This window comes from Trachypithecus francoisi, unplaced genomic scaffold (genome assembly GCF_009764315.1).
Source record: "Trachypithecus francoisi isolate TF-2019V2 unplaced genomic scaffold, Tfra_2.0 Contig01579, whole genome shotgun sequence".
Taxonomy (NCBI): domain Eukaryota; kingdom Metazoa; phylum Chordata; class Mammalia; order Primates; family Cercopithecidae; genus Trachypithecus; species Trachypithecus francoisi.
In genome coordinates, this window is record NW_022681442.1 from 21,327,982 (window position 1) to 21,355,640 (window position 27,659).

The 27,659-nt window shown below is 38.0% G+C and overlaps 1 protein-coding gene across 12 annotated transcripts in view; it reads right to left on the reverse strand.

Moving 5' to 3' along the window:
- Positions 1 to 637: 637 nt before the first annotated feature.
- Positions 638 to 27,659, reverse strand: part of ADD3 (adducin 3) — a 126,995-nt gene continuing 99,973 nt past the window's right edge. For 9 of the 12 annotated variants that reach the window (XM_033183236.1, XM_033183228.1, XM_033183211.1 and 6 more), the window contains 13 exons: positions 21,470 to 21,608; positions 17,977 to 18,128; positions 16,963 to 17,043; positions 15,685 to 15,834; positions 15,062 to 15,205; positions 14,852 to 14,950; positions 13,290 to 13,472; positions 11,258 to 11,515; positions 9,562 to 9,681; positions 9,006 to 9,092; positions 5,333 to 5,456; positions 3,493 to 3,588; positions 638 to 2,877 (listed from right to left, as the gene is read on the reverse strand). In XM_033183236.1, the coding sequence (XP_033039127.1) occupies positions 2,585 to 2,877; positions 3,493 to 3,588; positions 5,333 to 5,456; positions 9,006 to 9,092; positions 9,562 to 9,681; positions 11,258 to 11,515; positions 13,290 to 13,472; positions 14,852 to 14,950; positions 15,062 to 15,205; positions 15,685 to 15,834; positions 16,963 to 17,043; positions 17,977 to 18,128; positions 21,470 to 21,608 (1,926 nt within the window). In that variant the 3' untranslated portion in view covers positions 638 to 2,584. Of the gene's footprint in view, positions 2,878 to 3,492; positions 3,589 to 5,332; positions 5,457 to 9,005; positions 9,093 to 9,561; positions 9,682 to 11,257; positions 11,516 to 13,289; positions 13,473 to 14,851; positions 14,951 to 15,061; positions 15,206 to 15,684; positions 15,835 to 16,962; positions 17,044 to 17,976; positions 18,129 to 20,220; positions 20,773 to 21,469; positions 21,609 to 27,659 lie in introns of those variants that run through there. The other 3 variants (XM_033183296.1, XM_033183288.1, XM_033183306.1) reach the window with 2 other exon arrangements.

Genomic DNA, 27,659 nt, shown 5'->3' on the forward strand with positions numbered 1-27,659 from the left:
GGTGAAATTGTAAACTATTTTTTACTCTTTCTGCTGTTTTTCTGTTACACTGTTATTTGTACAATAAATACATTAAAAAAGAGAGAGGTACATGTCTTGCAACATCTATTCTACATTGATACAGGCCACCATACCCTATTATCAAGACCAAAAATAGGTCTTTTAGGGAATATCTCCTCCAACATACGCTGAAACAAGACAGGTTTTGTATATATATAATTTTCTTTTTCTTTTTTTTTTTTGAGACGGAGTCTTGCTCTGCCGCCCAGGCTGGAGTGCAGTGGCCGGCTCTCAGCTCACTGCAAGCTCCGCCTCCCGGGTTCACGCCATTCTCCTGTCTCAGCCTCCCGACTAGCTGGGACTACAGGTGCCCGCCTCGTCGCCCGGCTAGTTTTTTGTATTTTTTAGTAGAGACGGGGTTTCACCATATTAGCCAGGATGGTCTCGATCTCCTGACCTCGTGATCCGCCCGTCTCGGCCTCCCAAAGTGCTGGGATTACAGGCTTGAGCCACCGCGCCCGGCCTATATATATATAATTTTCAACTAATTTGAAAATATATTTACCAGGATATTCTTTATTCAGAAGCATCAATAACTTTAACTACCTGTGAATGGAAACCTCATGATACAAGTCTATATATTTAAAATACTGTTTATTTGTGATTTAACATTAATTAGCATTACATCTAAGAGCAATATCAGATAACATTTATACATTTTTCCACAGGACACAGAGGTTCATTGGCTCATTCTTTATGCCAAAGCAAGTAAATAGAGGCATTAGCAAAAGGTGCAATAGTTCACTGTTGTGTTTAAAAAATATTTATGCACATTGCATTCATTTAGATATATATATTTTCAAAAAGTTATGGAAAAGCATAGTTCACAGGTTACTGTCTCTACATACATCGTAATACAACATAAATGATGTAGAACATTAAAAAAATCTTCCAATAGAGAGTTAAGCAACTGAAAGTTTCCACCAAGAGATTAAAACACTGATTCCAGTAGTTATTGAGATCTAGAATGACATTTCCAGGCTCTGGCTCAACTCCGCATTATCATATGCACGCAGTCAAACAGAGCCAGCTCCAAAACACACTGTAATCAATGTAATTTTTTGCATGCCAACTCACCCTCAAGAAACACTTTGAGTTATTTTTACCCACTGATCATTCTGGATCATTGATTTTGCATCAAACTGACATCACTTGGGTGAAAGGGGAAAAGCCTATATTAAGCCTAGGTTTAAATTTGTATTTACATTAAAAAGAAAGTTAACTGAAAATATTTTTTTAAATCTGTAAAAATCAAGAAGTGGTAGTTTTCTTACTTGTGGGATTAGACCTGTTGATTTCTTCTAGTGTTGCCCTCTAAAAATACACAAGGTTAGAAAGATTTGATCCTTTTAAAACTCAAATACCAAGCAAGAAAGACATTGCTTTTGGCAGAGAAGTAGAATTTTAGAAATTTGGGACATGTTTCCAACAAATCACACTTTGTATCCTATCGTGAATATGAGTCACTATCAAACTAGAATTCTTCTTTTCACATCCCATCTGTTGTTCCCTTAATTTTTCACTTTCCCCTTCATTCTTTTTCATTTGGCTACCTTATGAGACTTTTCTTTACTCATTAGCAATACTAAGAGAAAAATACAGTATAAGATTCAAATATGAATCTAGATGTACCTTTATATGCTCTAATCCTGTTTTGACACCAGGTCCCTGGATTCTTGAGTTATATTTAAGTATACTCAGTACCAAGCAGCCTTAAGTATGCTCTACTGTGAAAAGACTGGCTAATATGCTTAGGACACTTTTATACTGAATGGTATACAAACATCAACATACAAAAATTGTTTTGTTTTTTTTTTTTTTGCCAAACTAAATAACCCATGTTATGTGTACAAAATCCCCTTTGTTGAAAAATAAGGGGCTTTCTAAACTAATAAAAAAGGAAGTTTTCAAAAATTATAGTTTATTAAAACAACTTTTTTGGCAAACAAAGTTACTTCGGGTGAGGAAATTTTATACTGTGAATAAAATTCCAAATGAATCTTTTCTTAAAACTTTTTAAAAAATTATGTGCCAGTGTATACTAATGCTATAGATTCTTGTCTTAGAAGCTTTTAAAGCATTCTGTTAATGCCCATTGAAACAATGGGACTCCAAAAATATAGTCAATAATCATGATAAAAAATTATAATCTGATTAACCAAGTGAAGCAAGTATTGAGAAATAAAAATTCTCACTTGCTCAATGGCAATTTCTTTCTAACAGATATTATAGAGAAGGCCTGAAGTAATTCAGACAGATATCTGTTTACGGTGAAATATAATAATACTTCATGAGGGCAGAGCTAATTAAAACTAGTAATTGCTTAAAATTCAAAGCCATTTTTGGACATATAAAATGAGAGATGAATCTGAAAGTTTTTATTTTGTAAAACCTCTTTCCAGTTCTTCAAGTCCAGTTTGCTACATTCCCCAATCTGATCTACCATTGCATATTAATAATCAACTTAAATGTGGTATTTAAATGTGCAATGTCACATTGTTATAATAATAATAAAAGACCTTATTTAGGCCTCAACTTTCTCCTTTTTTTTGTTCTTTTTCAGAAAAGAAGGAGTGCGGAATTTCTTCTTTTTCTTGGTTGGCGATTTTGAAGGGGAGCCTTCAGGTGACAGGACTTCTTCGATTTTCTCTGGAGACTTAATAGTAATCTCGATGTTTTCTATGGTTGTACTTGTGGTTAACCTACTTACTCGCTTAGCAAGCTCATCTTCAACATCATGCATATCATCCTTGCCATTTACTACCATAACAGGTACTTCCATGGAGATGAAGCTCTTGGAAAACAGCTCATGGTTTTCTACGAAAGGGGAGGGTTTTTTGGGAGTTATTTTACATACTTAACATTTTTGCTTTACTTTACAAAACTGAAATGTTTTAGCAATGTAATAAGGCATTACTTTAATTCCAATGAAGACAGATTATTATTTTAATAAACTGTAATTTATTAGCAAGAAGCTAATTTTCTTTAATGATATAAAGGGGAAAGGAACAAAGTTGTTAAAGCAAAGAGCAAAAGCTAGATAATCCCAATTAGATGAAATGACAGTTTCATTGTAAATCAAATCAGCATAAATGAGGAAGACAACATATTTTTCTTTAGTTTCGGGATCATTTGGCAATCAATACTGAAAAATATTTCATGCTGTTGATTGGGAGATGTTTATTTTAATTCCACAAATTCTTAAGAACTATGAGTTGCCAAAATTCAGATTAAGGTAAATCAATATAAATGTTGAACAAAAGTAGTGCCCCATTTTTAATGATATAAAATATACAATTATTGGGAGATTTAAGTAAAATATGGAAAACTTACTGTGATGAGGTGTTCAACATCCTCACATGAAAACAAAACACAGAGGCACAGACTCAAGACTAACTCAGTGAATGCTATGAGGGAAATTACATTGAGTACCTTCTAATTTTTCAGGGACATTTTGCGGTGACTGAGTTTGAGACTGAATTTGTGAAACAGATGAAGCATCATCTGAGAGTAATTCCTGCTCAGCATCTGTTGGATAAGAGTTTAGTTAAAAGCCATGCAAAACAAAAATAAAGCAGCATATGATTTTAGGGAGGTTAGTGCATATATCAAATGCCCGCATACACAGAGATGATAAATTCTTCAGCAGTGAGCTGAGCATGCTAACAGTTATCCCATATATCCATAATTATACATTAAGAGGAGGTTAATGTGTTAACATTTCTGGCTGCTAATAGTTATTTTATATACAGGTTACAAAAGAGGCACAGCTACTGGCAGCCCAGGCAAATGATATGTTGCATGTAGCTTTTGCTAGCATTAGAAAACCAAAGCATACTGTGCAGCCAGATGAAAAGAATTATAAAGTCTCACCAGTGATGCTACATTAATGAGGCAGAATGCTTCATGGAATTTTTGAACAATATTTAATTTGTGATTCTTGTCAGAGCAATGTTACTGAGCTAATTCATAAGTCATAATAAATGTGGAAGAAACTACTTAGAAAGTTATATAAAAAAGGTGATGGTTCTAGAGTGCAACATTTGTTACCTGGCATCTTTAGGCTTTCAAAAAACAAGAGATTAAAGAGGGACATTTTACAAAATACGAAAAACAGAGAAAGCTCCCAACTTTATGTTAGAGTAAACAAATTCAATAACACCCTTAGAAAATTTAGTATAATTACATTAATGAGTCAGGATGACTCCCTTTTGTGACAAAGGCACAAAAAACTGTTCCTCGGATGATCAAGATGTCATTAGTTCTTCCTACATGATATCTAACATGGACAAAAATTCATTAACTATTGGCTTGTTTTGCTTTGCATAAAAATTTCAACTGCGTGTTGTGGATGCTCTAAAGCAGAGGCTCTTAACCCTCTTTTTGGGTGACAGGCTTCGTTCCTGACCCTGAACCTCCCCTCCCTAAATGTGTATCTTAAACAATTAAGCATATATTTTTCAGGTGGCTCATAGACTGCCTGAAGTTTATCCAAAGACTCAAGATAGAGAACTCCTCCTAGGAAGAATCTCTTATTCCAGAGAAAAAGGGAGCTAGTAGTCAATTGTTTAAGATGTTTTCATTAACAAATCTTAAATATAATCCTAACAATCTACTTACTAAGGGTTCCAAAGCTAGAAAACTCAACCTACTAGAGTGTCCGTGTGCTTAAGGAAAGTCACATCAAAATTTTAGCAGTTAGTTTTAAATTTTGAAGTGACAATGTTAGCACCTTGAGATAACCAGAAATAGAGATTTTACAAAGCATCAAAACTACATACTTATCACTCTGTAATTATTTAAAATTAAGAGAGTTAAAAAGCCACATACTTATGAAATGTATAAATCCATTAATTTATCTACATCTACTTTGGCTAGTAATTCTTTACTCATCTGGGAATCTCACTTTCTAGAAGATTTTATTATAAAACAGTAGCATTCAGATTGTTTTCTTTTTTTTTTTGAGACGGGGTCTCTCTCTGCCGCCTAGGCTAGAATGCAGTGGTGCGATCTCGGCTCACTGCAACCTCTGCCTTCCAGGTTCAAGTGATCCTCCTGCCTCAGCCTCCTGAGTAGCTAGGACTACAGGCATGCGCTACTATGCCTGGCTAATTTTTTGTATTTTTTAACAGAGACGGGGTTTCACCATGTTGGCCAGGCTGGTCTCAAACTCCTGACCTCAAGCAATCTGCCTGCCTTGGTCTCCCAAAGTGCTGGGATTACAGGCGTGAGCCACGGCGCCCAGCCACACTGAATGTAAAGATTAACTAACCTTCTAAGCCTTGTTGTTTACGTTCGACTGTCTTCTTATACTCTTCAAGTTCTCCTTCTGTGAGATGACTAAATGGGTTAGGAGGAGCTGGTGGGCCATGATCATCATCTTCAAATTGCATAGTCTTACAGAGAAAAAATAAAAATAGATTCATTACCAAGAATTTTATTTATATATCTATCCATCCATCCATCTACATACACACAAATTCACATATGCTTGTGAAGCCTTATTTCACAACAATCCTAAGAAATGCAAGGTAACATGCTTTGTTTAAAATGTTCTTGTAAGATTAATGCTCTTAAACTACTGATCCAATTGACTAAAATTGCCAGTGATATTTCCTCAATAAGCCTGTATAAGTAAATTTTATAATAATTTTTAAAAACCATTATGCCAAGTTTTAATAAGCTTCACATAAAAAAAACTTGAAAAAAAAGAAGTGCTCCATTTGAAAGACCTTTGTAAAAAAGGCTTACAGAAATGAAACTATACCAAAAGTAGTTCTTTAAATTTGTTACGAAAATAAGCTTGTTAAGTGTTTTCTCCAGGAAAGGAAATAATAAGAATTTCAGTTGCACTTGGCATATGGAACCCATATATTTATTTTTCATCCCTCCCAAAACCCCACTAAAATGATAGTAAAGGAATAGAAAAAAAAAAAAAAAAAACCCTTAAGGACAAAAGAATGTGTGAGGAAACAACAAAGGATGAGAAATGTTAACATATTTTTGGAAGATGGAATGCAAGTGGAACAGCAGGTAGCAGAGCTGGGAAAGTTGAAGCCTCGGTCCTGAAAAAAAGGATGCAAATGAGAAGCATGCTTATTTGCCCTGAAGAGGTCTGGTAAGGCCCAGAAACTACAGGCAATAGGTACCATAGAAGGTGGTGGTAAGGAAAAGGTGAAAAGAGAGAAACAAAAGTCTGAATAAGAAACAGATTCCCAGGTTCCCTTCCCTATTCCACAGAGCAAAACATTTCCCTCTCTCTCATCTCTGCAGAAGATCAGAGGCTTAAGAAAGAAAAACTAACTAGGGGACACAAAATACAGTTGCAGGCTCCTAGAATGATGGTTGGAAACTGGCAGGAGACTGTAGTTCTTTTCCAGATAAACAAAATAGTCCCAGATAAAAGAATTACAGAGAATAATGTTTGGGGATTCCCCAGAGAAACAAACTGGTCCACATCCAATCACCCTACAGTGAAGCTCACCGATCCCCGAGCTCTGTATATATTCAGAGCTTCTGAAAGGCTTTAATGTCTCATTCTTCTATATAAACAGACATATCCAACTCAGAATAGACAAAGAAAGGCAAATAAAGAAAATTTAAAATTGATACCCTTAGAGCAATAAGAGAAAGTGTAAAGATTAGGATGTTGTTAAAAAGGAACATTCACGGAATACGAACTCCTAAAAATAAAAAAAGTTGGCTGGGCAAGGCGGCTCAGGCCTGTAACCCCAGCACTTTGGGAGGCCAAGGCAGGTGGATCACTAGGTCAGGAGATCAAAACCATCCTGGCTGATACAGTGAAACCCTGTCTCTACTAAAAATAAAAAAAAATTAGCCGGGTGTGGTGACAGGCGCCTGTAGTCCCAGCTACTCGGGAGGCTGAGGCAGGAGAGTGGCATGAACCCAGGAGGTGGAGCTTGCAGTGAGCCAAGACTGCACCACTGAGCTCCAGCCTGGGCAACAGTGCGAGGCTCCATCTCAAAAAAATAAATAAATAAAAATAAATAAGATAAAATAAATAAAAAAAGTTAACATCAAAATAAAAAATTAAAAGGGTTAGAAAACATCAGGAAGGTCTCCCAGAAAGTAGGATACAAAGATAAAGGTACAGCAAGTAGGAGAGAAAAGAAAAAAATCAGAAGCTCAAAGAGGCCCAACATTCAAACTAACATAATATACTGGCAGAAAAAGAAAAGGGAAGAAAACACTCTTGAAGAAACACTTAATAAAAACTTCCAGAGCTGAAGGATATGACGCTGTAGATTGAAAAGGGTTACTAATTACTTAGAAAAAAGACCAGAAAGAGATCTATGACACACACAATCATAAAATTTCAGAACAGCAGGTATGCAGAAAAGGTCTAAAAGCAAAAACAAAAAAAAACAAAAAGACAAAAAAACACCTAAACAAAAGTTCAGGAATTCCAATGCCTTCCTACTTCAACAATAAAATAGGGGACAGAATGATGCTTTTCATATTTCAAGGGAAAATTATTTCTAAACTATTCTATATCCATTATATGCACATTTGAAGGTAGAATAAAGGCATTTCAGACTATTACTGCCTATGTATCCTTTTCTCAGAAAGCTGAGGGTGTGTTCTATGGTAAAGGAGGAAATCAAGAAAGCAGAAGACACAAGGTACAGGGAACGAAATATAATGTAGATCAGCAGCACAGGAATCCTCCAGATGAACCTGTGCAGCTGGCCTGAGAGCAACCAATTTAGATCTGGATCAGAATGAAGGGGGGCTGGAACAGAGAGATTACCTGTTGCCTTTCACCACATGGAAAATAATACTAGGACGGATTTTATGTTATTTTTAATTTTTTTTGAGACGGAGTCTCGCTCTGTCACCAGGCTGGAGTGCAGTGATGCAATCTTGGCTCACTGCAACCACCACCTCCCGGGTTCGAGCGATTCTCCTGCCTCAGCCTCCTGAGTATCTGGGACTACAGGTGCATGCCACCACGCTCAGCTAATTTTTTTATTTTCAGTAAAGACAGGGTTTCACCATGTTGGCTAGGATGGTCTTGATCTCTTGACCTCGTGATCTGCCCGCCTCGGCCTCCCAAAGTGCTGGGATTACAGGCATGAGCCACCACTCCCAGCTTGGACTTTATAATTCTGTTAAAAAGTTTGGGAAGAACTAAGCCAATGTACCCCAAATAATAAGCCAATGACAAAAAGGCAAGGTGAGGGAGGGGTAACTTATGTAAGAAAGGAAATACTACCTGGCTCAGCAGCAAACATGTAGTAATATAAATAATGAAAGCTGATCTAACACACACACACACACGAAAAAAACTGATGTGTCCTTACTGGGAGAATGGAGAGAGGGAAAAAGGGAAGCATTATATAAACAGGATAAATCCCCATCTTTCAAAAATATTTCATTAATTCTAAGATGAACTTTTTCCATCTGTGAAATTGGGAATCATCTTATGGCTTCCTACAATTATAATTGGCCATGTTTCTTCTCTTTTAGTGACATATATAACAATGGTATTTCTTATAATGGGTAACACAGATTTGGTGAAAAATAGTCCAGGTCTAAAACCCATAGATCAAGAAAAAGCAGAAGATGCTCTTTAGAAACGTCAAAGTAGGACCAGGAGCAGTGGTTTATGCCTGTAATCCTGATACTCCAGGAGGTCAAGGCTGGAGGATCACCTGAGGCCAGGTGTTCACGACTATCCTGGGCAACAGAGTAAGACCTCATCTCAACTAACTTACTGGAAACATCAAAGTAAACATTAGAAGCAATGAAAAGAACAAAGTCGCTGTACCTGGAAACTGGGAATTATGGGTGGCATTTTAAATCTTGTGGGTTGACTTTTTGTGCTTACATTAACCTTAGTAAAAATAAATATTCATGTTTAAAAATCAATGAAATTAATGTGGTAGATCAAAAACAAAGATCATATTGCTTCATAAACTTACAGAAGGTGGCTTATCCACAACAATTCCAGCAAGCAATTGAGATTGTGGTCCTGCTGTTTTCAAGTCATATCGATTTTGTTCCCGAATCTGAATTGAAAAACAATTCAATACAAATTTCTTGAGGGCAACTATGCAGATGACCTTTGTTTTATCTTTTCATAAAAGCTTACTACTTGACATTTCCAGAGTGAGAGTCTCTTCCATTCCCACCTTCATGAAGACCTCTTTTACCATCCTAACAGCTCATATTAGTCTCCTCTACTCTTCTGGCAAGTGATTTCCTTTCGTCTTAGGTTGTTAGAGAACTGCATTTTCCCCTAAGAGCAGGGTTCTCTAAGGCAGAAATATGTTTAATATATCTTCTCCATGTAGCCTGTTCACCAATTACTAGCACAGAGCTGGAGGCATTCAATGTAAGCTAAAATTATACTGAATTAAATTACAAATACTTCTGTATTCAAACTTCTAAATTTGGCATTAACCAGATTCAATCACTTGTGATTTAAACATAAAACAATTAAAATGTCTCCCCTGGCTATAGAAGACCATGTCTTACCTTATTTCTCTTTTCTAGTACCTCGTTCGGGTTTGTGTTTAAAGGAACAAACTGATTTGGATCTTCAATTTTGATAGGTGTTCCACCACTAACTTTAGATGAGTCTTCCGCTTTCATCCACTAAAGAATCAAAAATTTTTCTAAAATGAAGCTTTGTGTTAAGAAAATATTAGTAGACTGCCAGATAACTGCTTATAGTCTCAAGAGGGGCATTGCCAATGTTTAAATAATTTCACTCAGAAATATCTTAGTGGTGAATTAGTTTCATCTTATACTAGTTACAAAAGGCTAAAAATCAGCATTCACTTAAAAAATAAATGCCATTACGATTCACACAAATATTCAATTATACTGCTAATTAAACTTTCTCCTCTTGTCAAGTGCAAACACGATGCTGAAACTACTTCAAGCACAGAGAGCCTGATCTCACATTCACTCACATTCAGTGTTCTGTCTTCTGCATTGAAGACAGAAGTCAGATGAATATGGCCAAGAAGTCAAAAAACAAAAAAAACAAAAAAAAAAACCTTAAGAAATATCTTAAGATTTAGTTTGTCAGACTTCACTTTTTATTTTTGGCTGACACAAAAGGCCAAGCCCTAATCAGCATTTTATAATGGGGATAATCTGGTATATAATAGCAAAACAGAACCATGGGGTTGGAAGGAGCTTACATAATTCTTTTCATTTACCTCGTATTATAATCCTTAAAGAAAGCAGATCTCGATCAAGATTAATGATGGCTAACCATCAATCTCTGTCAACAAAATGAATTCTGAGAAACCAATGAGTTTATGTTCTTTTACTGGGAGGCAAGAAATCTTACAGACTACAGAAAAGACATTCTGATGCCTAGGTATTTTGGTATTGAATGCCATTAGCTTATATAAGATGAACTAATTCTGAATATCTAGAGCTGTGGTGTCCAATCTTTTGACTTCCCTGGGCCACGCTGGAAGAAGAACTGTCTTGGGACACATATAAAATACACTAACACTAACGACAGCTGATTAGCTTAAAAAAAAAAAAAAATCACAAAAAATTCTCATAATGTTTTAATAAAGTTTACAAATTTGTGTTGAGCTGCATCCAAAGCCATCCTGGGCCATGGATTGGACAAGCTTGACCTAGAGAATGTTTGGTGATATGCACTCCAAAACCAAACCAAACCAAATCTAATGCAAAATTCTGAAAAAGATAAAATAACCCATTTCTCTACCCTACAAGATCTTGCCTAAGGGTAGCTATATGTGCAGTGATTCATGCAGCTGTGGTACAATTAGGTGTTGATAACTTTTATAGTTTTAATTCACTGGTGAATTAAACTACTGGTGTAGTTTAACAGAAACTACAAAGCAGTACCATGTAGTGGGCAAGAACTGGGCTCAAGAGTCAGACTGTCTTCATGCAAATCCCGAGTTTACCATTAAAACATGATTAATAAACCCTTTTTGCCTTGGTTTTCTCATCTATAAAACAGACAGAAAAACAGCATCATTCATATTAGGAGAATTAAATGATATGATCTGTGTATGGCACTTAGAAGAGTGCCTTGCACAAAGTTAAAGCCAGATAAGTGACAGTAATACTTTTAATATTATTTTATTTTCCAAATATTTTCAATATAGAACATTCAATTCTTGAGTAACTAGGCAAAATATTTAGTAAAGGCAAACTACGTAAAATACTGGCATACCGTGATTTTGGTTCGGGGACTGGTTTCTCCGTTCCGAGACTCCTCAGGCACATTCACTTTCATGTAAGTATTTGGTGAGTTCAGCCATCTTGTTTTTTCACGCTGTTGCCTCTGTGCCATGTACTTGAGAGGAGAGAGTGGCACCGTATCGTCTTCAAAGGAAAAGGCAGTCACAGTTGCTGGGATTTCCACATCACTCTTGTGCCTAGGCTTCTCTCGAATGAGAGGATGCCTGTAAGCATAGCCTGTTCTATACCCCTAATGGAGGGAAAAACCACATTTGAAGCATCAAACATGTATCAACAACAGCATTTGGATCCTAATTCCTTATACAAATGATTTAAAAGACTCCTCTGCTGAAAAACAAAGCAAAAAGCATCCTTCCAAACACCACATAACTCTCATGTAACACTAGAGTTGAAATTATGCAAATTTCAAGACCTAGTTAAAGCTGATTACAGCTGATACTGCAATTTCCACTCACACAACTGTTCCTGACAAAGGAACAGTTTTAAGTTGCTGACCAGAAGTGCTTTTCTACCTATAAAACTGTTTTTGGGAAGCAAATCTCAGTGCTCATTTAAGTCTTTGTTCCTAGGTCTGAAGGCAGTCAGCCTTCTGAGCCTTCACAGAAGAGAGTAAAATCCAAGATAACATTTGCCAAACCATACATCTTTTAAGGGGTTACTATCCAAAATATATACGGAACTCAAAAAATAGCAAGAAAAGAATCCAATTAAAAATTGGGCAAAGGATCTGAATAAACATTTCTCAAAAGAAGACATACAAATGGTCAACAAATATATTAAAACATCAGTAATCAAGAAAATGCAAATTAAAGCATGAGATATCATGTCCTATCTGTTAGAATCGCTACTATAAAAAAGATGAAAGACAACAAGCGTTAGAATGTAGGGAGAAAGGGACCCTTTGCACACTGTCAGTAGCAATATAAATTAGTACAGCCATTGGGGAAAACAGTACAGAGGTTCTTCATACAATTAAAAATAAAACTACCATATGACCCAGCAGTCTCACTACCAGATATATATCCAAAGGAAATGTAAGCAGTATGTCAAAGAGGTATCTGCACTCTCATGTTAGGTACACCATTATTCACAATAGCCAAGATATGGAATCATCCTAAATGTCCACTGATGGATGGGATATCAATGTAGTACATATAACACAATGGAATACTATTCAGCTTTAAAAAAGAAATTCTGTCAAATGTGACAACATGGATGAACCTACAGGACATTATATTAAATGAAATAAACCAGGCACAGAAAGACAAATACCCCCATGATCTCATTTATATATAGAATCTCAAAAAGTTAAAAAAATATTAGCCAGGCATGGTGGCACACACCAATGGTCCCAGCACAGGAAGCTGAGGTGGAAGAATGGTTTGAGCCCAGCAGGTTGAGGCTGCAAGTGAGCCCTGATTGTGTTACGGCACTCCAAGCAAGATCCTGCCTCCAACAACAACAACAACAACAACAACAAAAGTTGAACTCATAAAAGTAGAGTAGAATAGTGGTTCCTAGGAAGTGGGGGTGGGGAGATGTTGATCAAAGGATACAAAATTTCAGTTAGACAGGAGGAAAAAGTTCAAGAGTTATATTGTACTATGGTGACTATGGTTAATAACAATATATTGTAATCTTGAAAAAAAAAAAAAAAAACAACCAGGCCGGGCGAGGTGGCGGGCGCCTGTAGTCCCAGCTACTCCGGAGGCTGAGGCAGGAGAATGGCGTGAACCCGGGAGGCGGAGCTTGCAGTGAGCTGAGATCCGGCCACTGCACTCCAGCCTGGGTGACAGAGCAAGACTCCCTCTCAAAAAAAAAAAAAACCGACATTTGTAAGTTCTGTTTAATTATCAAAGTTGTGGTTAAATCACACTGAAATGCTTTCCTAGGGCCAAACGCAGCTTCTGGAGGAGTATGGAGCATGTTCTACAAAAATGGAAGCATCTGCTCTTGAATCTGAAGACATTAAATCCAAGTTTTATTTCAATTTTGCAACCTACCAAGTTGTCCAGAGTCCTCATAAGCCCTTCAAACTCAATTTCGCCAACCTTCCATTTTTGATGGGAAACCATATTCACACCTCCTCCACCAGACGCTGCTATAGTGTAAGTGAAAGCTTTATACTTCTGAAAGTCCAGTACGTGGAGATTGTCCACTCCACCTGCCCCTGCTAGGGCCTGCACCTGTAATCAACAGTAAAATATACAGAGATACAAAACTATAAAGACTATAATGAGTATTTTACTTTCAAAAAGGCACAATTTCAATTTGCCAAATATCTATAATACTTGCTCAGGCAACTAACAACAAAGACAAGATGACATGTGCCAGCAGACAGCTGAAGTATCTTTCCCACCTATCTGAAAAAGAAACCTTCCAAGACTCTGATGCTCCCTGATGGAAAACACATTTAGAGCCATATCTCTTAATATATTTTAAGCAACTGAAATCTGTTGCCAAATTTTAAATTTCTTTTCTTGAAGTTTTCCCAGGGTTATCCAGTTAATACTTTTGCTAAAAGTTATAATTTTAAGGGAATACAAAAACACCGTACTTTGAATTTAAAGATATTTAGGCAGAAGCCATCGGCTCATTATCTTAATTTAATTAAGTTTTTCATAGCCCCATTTGACAAGAGGAGGAGAGGCCATCAAAGCAAAAAAGAAGTTGATTGTTAGGACAAGTTAATGTTGCTAAAAAAAGGTTTTGTTGTTGTTTTTTTCTCCCTATTTCTTGTGGCCCTTCCAATAAATTAAGATTATTACCATTTGCTTCATGAGAATCTGCTTTATTTGTTTATTTATTGAGACGGAGACTCGCTCTTGTTGCCCAGGCTGGAGTACAATGGCGCGATCTCGGCTCACTGCAACCTCCGCCTCCCGAGTGGCTGGGATTACAGGCACCTGCTAATTTTGTATTTTAGTAGAGATGGGGTTTCTCCATGTTGGTCAGGCTGGTCTCGAACTACTGACCTAAGGTGATCCACCCGCCTCAGCCTCCCAAAGTGCTGGGATTACAGGTGTGAGCCACCACGCCCAGCCAAATCTGCTTGATTTAAAGAGAAAATTAGGGCCTTTAAATACATTCAGCATCTCTGATGGAAAAAAGTGGTTAATAAATATCCAACCTCTCATCATAATGAGGTTGTGGAATTGTTGAAAACTGCAATTTCATAAAACTTCTGGCCCTAGTTAAACTTTTTACAAAAGTGACCACAACACATTTGACTCTTGATTTGCAGCTGTTTTTGTTTCTTAATTAGCACCATCACTAGAGGGTGAAAACAGAGAAATATGCAATTGTACTAACTTAAAAAGCAGGACTGTAGGGATAATGATGTTTATGAGGCCCTTAGATTGTGTGTGAGAAAATTTTAATTTCCTTTACTCCTATTTTCAATTCAAGAGATAACTGAGTTGACAACCCTCTCTACATAAGTAGAGCAGAACTTCTCTTAAAAGACAAAAAGCCACTAACTAATATGTATTTGGAAATAAGTACACAAAATCCAACTAAACAAGCAAACAACAAAGAATTAAAAGGGGGGAATAATGTTTCCTACCTGAATCTCACAGGCTAGCTGCACATTAAAAATATAATGAAAAGCCTCCTCGATTGTTTCTCCAAGTGCAACCACACCATGATTCCTGAGTACCAGCACCTAAAATAGAATGCCCACAGCAATCACTTGAAATAACTGGCATAGCTCACACTGTTTTCATCAACAGCAGCAGCAACAAAAATAGCTCTTTAGACAAACTCTACTACATACCTTACAACTTGGCCCCAGAACTTTCTGCAGTTGAATTCTCTCCTCCTGTTCTTCAAGCGACCCTTGGTAGTCATAATAGGCAACATCTCCCAGAATAAGAGACTCTTGAGAAATGGGAAGGATCCCACATTTCATGGAGGATACCTATTTGGTTTGGCCCATACCAAGATAACATATTTGGTTACTAAATACATTTTCATAGGAACCTGATTGTCTGGTCAGGTCAGGAAAGCACTGGCCTATTCACTGTGTTCACCATTGCAGCCCACTTTCCACGTTATTCACTTCCCACTTTGTTTTTTACACACACACACACACACACAAAGGACTTAGGGAATACAACTCAACTTAAATGCTGTGTCAAATATTATGAAAGAAGTTTTGCCAAAAAAACTCAATGACCCAATTTTCAAACTGGTTAGTTGTAAAATCCAAATGCTATTTCTCCAGTTGTTTCCTAGAATGATAGCATTTGGTCCCAAGGGCCTTTCACTTTCTGGTTATGCAGATTATTATATCAAACATGATTTTGAAAAGCAGATAGTAAAGCATCCTGTTGAGAAAGCCACAAAAATAATACATCTTCCAGAGTCACTGTCAGTTTTGGCCTTTCATTGACTTACAGCTGCTGTTGCAAGGGTATGGATGTGTATCACACACTTAACATCAGGACGTGTTGAATAGATTGCAGCATGGGGACTGAATCCTGTATGGTCAATTTTCAAACTGGTACTTCCCTGGTCAACCACTTCTCCTATTATATTGACTTTTACCTGGAAAAAATCAGAAAAACATATTTAACTGGTACATATGTATCAAAGTTTGTGTTTCACAAGCTAAACCAGTGGGTAGCAAACCTTTTTGTAAAAGGCCAGATAGTAAACATTTTGGACTTTGTGGGCCTCTGCTGCAATTATTCAAATCTGCAGCTGCAGTACAAAAGCAGCTATAAACAATCTGTAAGTTAGCAGGTATAGCTTTGTTCCCATAAAACTTTATTTATAAAACAGGTGCAACAAAACTTAGTACTTGGCAAGAAGTAGTTTCCAAGAAACTGAGAAACTTAAGCTCTTCATTGGAGGTCTGAACAAGTCCGACATGTATAGAATTGGCTAGAAAACTTCTATTTGCTAACATTACAGCAAGCACCCAGAACCAAGGTAGCTCCTGTCACTCTGTAAGCTGATGACAGTGGCTAGGAGTACAGTCATGGAAAAGATAAAATACTAAGAAGGTCAGATCCTATTCATACCAACTGAACTTTGTTTAAATCTAGCTATGAACATTGTGTGTGTGTGTGTGTGTGTGTGTGTGTGTGTGTGTGTGTTTTTAAGACGGAGTCTCACCCTGTCGCCCAGGCTGGAGTGCTTGGCTCACTGCATCCTCTGCCTCATGGGTTCAAGCGATTCTCCTGCCTCAGCCTCCCGAGTAGCTGGGATTACAGGCGTGTGCCACCACATCCAGCTAATTTTTTCTATCTTTAGTAAAAATGGGGTTTCACCATGTTGGCCAGACTGGTCTTGAACTCCTGACCTCGTGATCCACCTGCCTCAGCCTCCCAAAGTGCTGGGATTACAGGCGTGAGCCACCGCGCCTGGCCGTGTGTGTGTTTTTTTTTTTTTTTAAGACAAATTTCTGAGTGTATAGGGTGGAAAAAAAAATCAAGATTCCCTTCAAAACATAGATAACTGATAAGACCAACTCATTTATTAGTCTCTTCAATTACGCTACTCTCTAAAACTTTTCTTTAAAACAACAACATAGTTCAAATTCCCTTCACTGTTCACCAGTAAATGTTTTTCCATCCATACCTTCTTATTCTGTCCTGTACTAAAAGCTAGAAACTGTCAGAAAAGCAGAAGAAAGCTCAGAAAAAGCAACACAGGAATGGAAAATTATACCAAATTGGAGGCTGTAGCTTCAGAAAAAGATAGGCCTCTGGGAATTATTATAATGTGGTCTTGCTCCTTACTTATTCTTACCTGGAAAAAAACAAAAAAAAAACAAAAAAAACAGGGAATTACTATGAAGTGGTCCATATTTTGCAGTGGAAACATGACTACAAATATATTTACAATGAATACTTGTGAGAGATCAGGAAAAAAAAAAAACCCAACAAAGCAAAAATTCAAGGTCTACAACATGAAACTCCTTAAGTTTCCCTCAAGTACTTGCTAAAAAATTCTGACTTTAGTTTCTTATTTACTAGACTTATAGAAGTGCTATTTTGGGGCTCTAAGATTATTTAGGGTCAGCTACATTCATGGAAAATAAACGCTAATATTATTCAAGCCAATATAGTAATGATTATAACCTTAATTTATAACTTGGAAGTTAAGGCAAAATGGGCAAAGGAAAGCGAACAGTATCTCTTCCTAGGAAGGAATTAAAATAAAGATGGAAGGTGGAAAGGAAGAAAGGTTCTTTGTGGACTGCATCTATACCATTTCCATTGTACAGTATTTTAATACTCTTTTGCTTCCAAATAGCATCTTTTTCCAAGTGTGGCAAAATAAAAATATGATGGTGAATGGAAAGAATATATTTAAAAAATAAAGACCAGGGAGGAAATTTCCCTGACCTCCTCTATCTTCCTTGCCTCAAATGCTTATAAAGCCACTGACGCTCAGACATAATTATCATGGAGAGGGACGATTTTGACAGAAGGATTTCTTCCTGGATAGATTCTATACTTGGTCTGAACCAAAGGAACAACACAGTAAGGGGAGAAGAAAGGTGGGGGAACTGTAGCCTCTCGCTTGGGAATAAGGTTTAAATCAGTATTTGGCTGCGATCTAGCATACTAGGTTTAGAGAGTAAGTCTGAAAACTGGACTTCCAGGTAAAGGTAAGAAAAGTATAGTTGCCTGCTAGTTGGAATTTTTTCAGAAAGGAATTGAAAGCTGAAGAACTCACTGAGATATAGGTATTTGCCAGGTGTGCCCATCCAAACAAGTCTACAAGTCTGTACAGGCTGGCAAGTTTACAGCGAGTAAGTTTTTCTCCCTTCACATATGAGGATGTATCTGCACCAGGAAGGTCATTGATAGGTGTGACCATGCCAAGACCTAAAAGAGCAAAAAATGTGGAGAGAGATAAAAGTCATGCAATCCCTTACCTGGAAATTACTTGCCAGGAAGTAGCCTGCATCTGGGAGTATCCCAGCCTTGTATATAATAATCTGAAATTTATCAGGCCATACAATATTTTATTAGCTTATTCTCCTTCAGAGAGGTACACTGAGAGTAAAAATAAGTATCAGCTATCTTTGATTGCTTAGTAAAAGCTGCTTCATCTAGTGCTTGCTAAGGAGTGACTATATCAAAGGCTCACACCACTGGGGAAAAATGGTTACATAGATCTCCAAGGGTAAAACTGTTAAATACTGAGGTTATTGCTAGTTTTATGATGAAAAGACCTCAACAGAAAGCTACTTTTCTATTATCTCTCTTGACTTTTATTCAAACACACAAAAAAATTTGAGATGGAAAATAATGCATGCAAATAGTAGTATGATTTCTGTCCTACTGAAGATCTTGAAGGTCTCTAATGATCTAATTGCCAAGTTCAACTGTTACCAAGTTCAACTTTTGCTCAGTCTTCATTCTCCTTGACCTTTTTACAGCTTGACACAATTTACACTGTCTCATTCCTAGAACTCTTCTGGAGGCCCATGTGATACTATCTCAGATCTCTTGTTCCTTGTCCACCTGCTTTTCTCCAAGTTCATCTGTTCCCTTTGCCCAACTGTGGCTCTTTCCCAAAGCTCAGTCCTCCACTATGTTCTTTCTCATTTTACATTTCCCTGCAAAAACATTACAGACTCTCGAGCCTCCCTACTGTTATTTTTGTGTAGACGACTCACTCCCTGGTCTTTAGTTCTGACCAGGTCCTCCTCCCCCATTTTCCAGCCTACTTCTTTTTTTTTGTTTTTTTTTTTTTGAGATGGAGTTTTGCCCTTGTTACCCAGGCTGGAGTGCAATGGCGCGATCTCAGTTCACCGTGACCTCCGCCTCCCGGGTTCAAAGTGATTCTCCTGCCTCAGCCTCCTGAGTAGCTGGGATTACAGGCATATGTCACCATGACCAGCTAATTTAGTCGTTTTAGTAGAGATGGGGTTTTTCCTTGTTGGTCAGGGTGGTCTCGAACTCCTGACCTCAGATGATAGATGATCCACCCGCCTTGGCCTCCCAAAGTGGTGGGATTATAGGCCTAGGCCACTGTGCCTGGCCCCAGCCTTTTTTTTTTTTTTTTTAAAAGAGGCAGGGTCTCACTCTGTCACCCAGGCTGCAGTGCAGTGGTGTGATCATGGTTCACTGCAGCCTTGAACTCCTAGGCTCAAGCAATCCTTCCACCTCAGCCTCCTGAGTAGCTACGACTACAGGGCACGCTGCCACACCTGGCTAATTTTTTAATTTTTTAGTGGAGACGGGGTCTCACTATGTTGCCCAGGCTGGTCTTGAACTCCTGGCCTCCAGTGATCCTCCTGCCTTGGCCTCCCAAAGTGCTAGGATTATAGGCATGAGCCACTGTGCCCAGCCTAGCCTGATATTTCTTACTGCCTACAACACAACAACATCAAAATTAAAAGGGTCTAAAGGTGATTTTATCTTCTCTCTCCTGGTTTTTCTTACCTTCTCTCTTCTCCTTACTTTGCTTCTAATGTTGATATTACCATTCCTGTAGGCTCAAACTCTAAGTAACCTCTACCTCTTAACCTCTCCTGGGTTACCATATATAATTTGCCACCACATTCCATGACTGTTTTCTTCATAAGGTCCCTCGTTGTCCACACTTGAGTTCAGCCCTTAACTCATGCCCTGCAATAAGCCTCATTCTTGTCCTTGACTGTAGCCCCTTTCTTTGTAAATTCATTATGCATAAAGCCATTGATTTTCCAAAGCACTGCTTTTAACCTGAGAATATGAGCAAGAACTTTTAAAGAGAATATTTCAATGTAAAACCTTTTAATTTTGAGATGTTTTGAAGTAATTTGAATAGTTTTAATATATAAGCCACACAAAATAGTATAATTTCTGACAAAATTTTAGAGTCAGTCATTAACCTGTCTCCTACTCTCCCCGTAACTTTCCAACTTTAACTTCCGCTTTTCACAACACAATGTTAAGTATTTCAGGCAACTGGTTGCTATTTCCTGACCTCCGAACAGTGGCACACGGCTTTCCTCCTGCCATGCCTTTGCACATTCCAGTCAGCAGGCCAAGGTCTCCTGTAGCTCCTTGTCCCCACCATGGAATCCAGGACACTTGCAGGGCAGCTTCTTTTACTATTTCTGTCTTCTCTGACTAGTCTTCCTCTTTGAGCTTTTGAGGTTTTCTCTTTGGAATCTTTTGTCAGCCCATACCCTCTTGTATGATTATTTAAGCAATGTCTACGCTTTGAGTACTACTTCTCTATGTCTATCCGCCAAGTGTTTCTCCTAAGCTGACTGCATTTCCAATTGCTGCAATGTCTTGACAATGCAAATGGAGCATGCCCAAAGTGGAACTTCCTCCATTTCCCAAGCCAAACTAGATCCCCAACTCTGGACTATTCTAATTTTGTTAATAGTACTATGAAATCTCCCAGTTCATTCTTCACACAGAAAATACAGTGGTCTTTTAAAATCATCCTTCTGCTTAAAATGGCTTCCCATCAAAGTTAGGAATAAAACCCAAACTTCCAAATCCAACTGTGATATGATTTATATCCAGCCACATTAAAATCAGATTATTTTAGAAAATACAGACAAGGTCGGCCTGGTGCAGTGGCTCATGCCTGTAATCCCAGCACTTTGGGAGGCTGAGGTGGGCAGATCACGAGGTCAGGAGTTCGAGACCAGCCTGACCAACATGGTGAAACCCCATCTCTACTAAAAATACAAAAAATTAGCCAGGCATGGTGGCATGCACCTGTAATCCCAGCTATTCAGGAGGCTGAGGCAGGAGAATCACTTGAGCCTGGGAGGCAAAGGCTGCAGTGAGCCGAGATCAGGCCACTGTATTCCAACCTAGGTGACAGAGCAAGACTCTTGTCTCAAAACAAACAAACACAAACAACAACAACAACAACAAAATTAGAGACAAAGTTTTCACTTTGTTGCTAAGCTGGTCTTGAACTCCTGGGCTCAAGCATTTCTCCCACCTCAGCCTCCCATGTGGCTGGGACTATTGACACATGCCACAGGTCCCAGCGCAGACCATGTCTTATATCATCTTATAATCTGTATAAAGTGTAGTAAATGCCTGGTTGATATGAAAAGGTAGGAGGTTCTAACACTATGTTACTCTAAGTATTAGATGTTATAAACTTAAGAACTGAACCTGAGCAGAATATGCTGCTAGAGATGTACACTGTTCCAAAGTGGAAGTAAAATTGTAATGTTTAAAACTCTGCAAAACTGACATACTGAGGGGAGGTGAAGAAAAACCCGAGAAAGAATTGGCCATGATGTAATCTGCAATCTGTTGTAATGCTAGTAATCCAGTTGGGTTGTGGCCTTTCTTCATCTGTTCTTGAATAAGGCATTCCAAGTCTTCCCGAAAGGCCTGTAATACACAAAAATAACGACTGAGCAAGCACATCTCACTTGCAGCAGAATGGCCCAAAAGTAACTTGCTCTGATACAATCAATCTTTCCCCCATCCCTCTTCGGAATAGCTTTTACCTGTACTATTTAAAAACAAATATAAAACACAAAACAAGAAAACCAAAGCATTGGAAGCAGCAGCAAGAAGCTTGCTTTAAGGGGGGGAAACCACTAGGCATTCTTAATGTCAAAGAAAATGAGATATTGTAGTACCTATACTAGACAGGCACAGATACAACTGCTCTTATTAATATACAATTCAAGCACCAAGAAACTGCTGTAAAAAAAGGTGACCCACTCCTTGCTTACATAAGACAGAGTCCCCAGCCGGGCGTGGTGGCTCACGCCTGTAATCCCAGCACTTTGGGAGGCCAAGGCGGGTGGATCACCTGAGGTCAGGAGTTGCAGACCAGCCTGACCAACATGGAGAAACCCCGTCTCTACTAAAAATACAAAATTAGCCAGGCATGTAATCCCAGCTACTCGGGAGGCTGAGGCAGGAGAATAGCTTGAACTTGGAAGGAGGAGGCATGCAGTGAGCCGAGATGGTGCCATTGCACTCCAGCCTGGGCAATGAAAGCGAAACTCCATCTCAAAAAAAAAAAAAAAGACAGAGTCCCCATGTGAATGGGGCACAACTTTGAATACAGAGTGACTCAATGGCAAAAGTTTTCACTGAGACATACTAAATCATCATTTCTATTTTATGATTTCCATGGCAATTCCTTAGCTCCATAAACTCTGAAAACAAATTAATGAGTTGAGTTCTAATTACTCTTCTGCAACACTGTGATATACGGCAGTTTTTTAATGGAACTTTGGGTTCCATATGTTCCTATTCTGGAGTTTTTGTATCTTTTTGGGGGTGAGTTGGGGTGAGGTAATGGCAGAAACAGTATTTATACGGATCAAAATCCTGAACATTAAGAGAACGCCCCTATTCCAGTAATCCTCAAGTTACTAATATGGTTCATCATGTGAAACTTCTCCCAGTCCTTCGCATCACAAATAGTTGGTTCTGACTTTCCATCAAACCCAACTGACACTTATTTTAATAAGTTTGTCATTTGTTCTCTTGCTCATGTCTACTTCATTTTAAAGATGAAGGCTCTTGCAACGTAAGTCACTTAACCCTTGCTCTTCCATTTGAGATCAGCTACTTATGTAGCAGGATGCCCTGCCAGAAATTAAGTTCCATTTCCCCCACTTTGCCTAAGAGGGAGAAGGCAGAAAATTATTCTGGAATCGCTACCTCCAAGAAGGGTAGGTACGAATACCTGGGAGATAACTGAAAAAACCTCCTTTAGAAGAGTGAATCTCTTTTGAGTCACTGACAGTGGTCTGCCTCATGAGGGTAGGAATAAAATCTCCTGGAGTCTCTGCTTAGATAGAGCCTTTCTGAGAGGGAGAGTTTCCCAGAGGTCTAGGAAACTTTTTTTTTTTCCTCGCTGTGTTGCGCAGATTGGAGTGCAGTGGCATAATCTCAGCTCACTGCAACCTCCACCTCCCGGGTTCAAGTGATTCTTCTATCTCAGCCTCCCAAGTAGCTGGGATTATAGGTGTGCACCACCATGCCCGGCTAATTTTTGTATTTTTAGTAGAGATGGGGTTTCACCATGTTGGTGAGGTTGGTCTCAAACTCCTGTCCTCAAGTGATCCACCCGTCTTGGCTGCCCAAAGTGGTGGGATTACAGGTGTGAGCCACCATGTTCGGCCAGGAACTTTTTTAAAAAAAATAATAGCATAGGAACTCATGGTGGTAAGGGGAAATGTGGTTCTAAAGATATGAGGTGGTAGATGTTAGGACCAGTTCTGATTCAGTGTTTGCAGTGCACTTAGAACAATAATTGAGAGGTTTCCATGATGTGAACTCTAAGAGCTGGGTGCTAATAGTTGTAATATTGGGTGCTCAACCATAAGGGACCATGGAACATCCTAACTGAGCTTAGCACAGGAAGATCCTTCCCTGATGCACTGTGGTGGCCTGCACAAGCATCTGGGTCAACAGTGAACCTATAGCTCCTGTTGAACAGTTTAAGACTGGTTTTCAACATTCTATCATGGGGAGGGGAAGTACAATGGCAGTGGTGGGCTGAACAGACTCTAGTGTGTCTCCCTCACATACATATATACAGATGCATGGATACACGACCCACACCCATCTTGGATACGGAGGCCACTGATGAACCTAGTCAGTGTAAGTCACTAAAGTTCTAGAAGAATTCAAAGAAAAGCAGAAATTCCAAGAGAAAGATGGTGTACTTTCTGCTAATAAGGCAAGTGGATATTTGAGTGATTAATTTTTAAAAATACTCATTGTGACCACATTTGAATCCTAAGTTCACGGAGCAGTTTACGCAAGTTAAATATGGCTTTTCTTTTTACAAATTCAAGGCTTGTTAAGTATAAATCATTCACATAACATAAGCTGAAAAACATCTGGTTCTACTGACTGTATCTAGTTCATTTAAATATACAATTTAAATCAGAAAAACTGTCCTGTAAAATATCCTCTACAAAGACATACTTCATTTATCAGAAAACTCCATTAGGGAGTTTTCTTGTTCATCCAAGACCCTGTGAAGATAAGATGGCTGAGAGCTGTATACAAGATAGATGGACACCTTCATACAGATAAGTAACAACTATTTTACCATGCTTAAGGCTCAAAGGCAAAAAATCTTCCAGATATCCTCATTTATCTTTAAAATACAGAAAACTTCTGGATACATGGCAACGGGCCAATGTGCTCTTCTGGAACTCTATCTTCCCTTCAAAACTAAACTATTTAAATTTTTCTCAGTTCAAAGTAGTTATAACCAATATTCTTTGATTCAGTTTTAAAAACCCAAAATTAATGATACCTACTATGTGTATCACTCATTATATATATTACAATAGCTTTGAAAAGTAGGCATTACCTATTTTATTAAATGTCTTGCACCTTTCTTCCAGGAAAAATTTAAGGCAACTTCCATAGATGAAAATGCTACAAAAGTACATATAGGTAAGAAAAATAAAGCTGAAGAGAAAATAAGCATAAGGAGGGTAGATGGAGCCAGGAATGAGGTTAAGATACGAGGTGAATGCCATAAAATTGTATGCATTTGCTAGAGATGGAACAAATTTTATCTCAACTCTGGCAGCCAACATGAATTAAGATAGCCTGCACAGTGTACTGATTCACAATGGTTTTTAGATTAAAAAAAAAAATCAACCAAGTGTCAAGAGAATCACAACTATTTATAAAACTGGTGAGAAATTTCTACTGGGTGGTATGAAAAAGTTAAAAACAAAAGGCTGAAAACTTGTTCATGGACATACAGCTAGTAAACGAGAGAGGCAAGGACACAGGTCCAATGCTCTTTTTACATTAGTGAAATGCTTTCTTCATTACCATATGTCCCACAATACGTGAGTACCATTCTAAAACCTTTGGGATAGCTATGGTGTCATAGAGGGACATATAAGCCCTTCTGAAATCAAATTAAAAATAAGAGGGAAAATACGAATGTCTCCTTTAAAGCTGACGAATAGCTTCTACGCAGTATAGGTTTAAAAAAAAAAAATTTTTTTTTTTCAAAGTATATGAAATCTCCCCAGCCTTTTTTACAGTTCACAGTGCTTCAACAGGTAAGAATTCTTCCAGTGCAAAAAAGGTTTAATATGTTGTCATGAACATTTATAACTCATTTTTACATGTTTCAAATGTTTCTGAAATATTGTTCAGATAATTATCTAAGTCATAAAACAGTAAGTGTAAAAATTACTAATATAAGACTAATATAAAAAATGACTAATATAATTACTAATTTCAGCTGATTTTTTAAAATTTATCAGTAAATTTATTGAGCTTTCATTAAAATATTAAGATAAAATTTTATTTATCTTTGAGATTGGTAATCATATTTTTACTAAAGTTCAACGTTAGTAATCCTTTATAGTTGACTCATTTGAGTCTCACCACAAAGCCCTGAGATAGGCAATGACTTGCTCGAGGTTACAAAGCTAATAAGTAAATGGAATAAAGATTCAAATCTGGAACCCTCAACTGGGCACAGGATCTTTTCCTAATTTTAATCAGAGTTGGGCTGTATCTCTGAAACCAAATACAACGAATAAGGTAGCAGGCATGCTGTGATCTGAAATGTTGAGTAAACCTCTTAGGCTAGATTAGAGCATTAGATTGCAATGGTAGATAAAGCAAAAATACATATATATAGTGGCAGATTATGGTGATCCTGGAATACCAGGTTAAGTACTTGCCTTCTTGTAGCTAAGAATTCATCAAAGCATAATGAGAAACTTAATTTCTAATCACGGTGGTGAGGCCACATACTGTGCTTGTCAGATTAGCCAACAGCTCCCTGGAGTTTCCACTAAAGAAGAGTTGGGTTAGAAGATCAAACAACATATACACAAAACCATGGCATAAACTGTCTTCTTTCTCAGATACAGAAGAGCATAGAAGAGGAGGTAGTGGTAGTTGTTAAATTTTGTGAAGATGAATAAACCAGAATGCCATCAGGGTGACAGATTCAAGACCTTCAAGGGCCGGGCGCGGTGGCTCAAGCCTGTAATCCCAGCACTTTGGGAGGCCGAGACGGGCGGATCACGAGGTCAGGAGATCGAGACCATCCTGGCTAACACGGTGAAACCCCGTCTCTACTAAAAAATACAAAAATCTAGCCGGGCAAGGTGGCGGGCGCCTGTAGTCCCAGCTACTAGGAGGCTGAGGCAGGAGAATGGCATGAACCCGGGAGGCGGAGCTTGCAGTGAGCTGAGAACCGGCCACTGCACTCCAGCCCGGGCGACAGAGCGAGACTCCGTCTCAAAAAAAAAAAAAAAAAAAAAAATTGTGTAAACAAAATGGGCAATGACGAGAAAATGTACCGACTCCTAACCTAGGTCAAAATGGCTTGGTACTGCAAAATTTCCATAGTCTGCTGCTATGTAATTTTTTCGCCATTACTACCTCACGCTTTAGCCTGTGAGGTTAATGCAGCATTCTCTGATCACAACTTGCACTTCTCGAGCCCTGTTGGATCTACTTCGTCCAATGGAAGTATTGACTTCCACCGTTCTTCTTCCTAATGAATTCTTTCCTTTATTCAACACATCATAAATGCTACCTTCTCCTTGAAGTTACCTAATCATCCAAGTTAGGAGGAATCTCTGTATTTCTTCTCTTCTGCACTTCACTGTGAATGCCTCCCCATACTATACTTAGGGTACCTATTGTATGACTGTGATTGTTTAACTATTTTCCTACTCTGCTATACCATATTATCTGAGGACTGAAACTGTGTCTTTCACATTTCTAGATTCTCCCTGAGTGTGTAGTTCAGTGCTCAATTAATACTAAGTTAGAGTTTCTTTTCATTTTCCTAGATACAAAGAAAGTGAAGAATTTGATCTCAATCTGGACTCAGTTAAGGTAGCAAAGATCCATTTCATAGGTTATTAGCTAGAAGACAGTCTTATCAGTCTGTTACTTGAATGAGAAATCCCTCCTGCGTAATTAGGCCTGCCCATAATCTACTAGGTAAGATTTATTTTCTTTAAATAAGAAATTCATCATCATTGAATGTTATAAACTTTTAAAAAGCCATTTAATTCTTCAACTCAAACAAAATTCTACTTGAAAACTTAATTTGCCCCCAGAACATTATAGTTTGAACAGCTCTTCAAACATGGGTCCAAAAAGTATGGGAAAAAAATCACTAGGTGAAAAGCAAAATGTTTAAGTTAGAGACAGGGTGCCTCAAAAGCCTTATCTGAATCTCACACCCTTTTATTTTATACCTCTATCAATGTCAAGGGAGTGAGGCTATAAACTTTGAATTAATAAAGTATGGACAAAAATGAACTTCTAAAAATGTCAAATATTCAGAGATTTGAGATTCATGTAGGCTAAGCATACACTTTAAGTACTCATATATTCCGGAATACTATAATCCAAAAGTAGAATTCACTTGAGGTGTCACATTTTAAGGCTCTGTATCTGAGG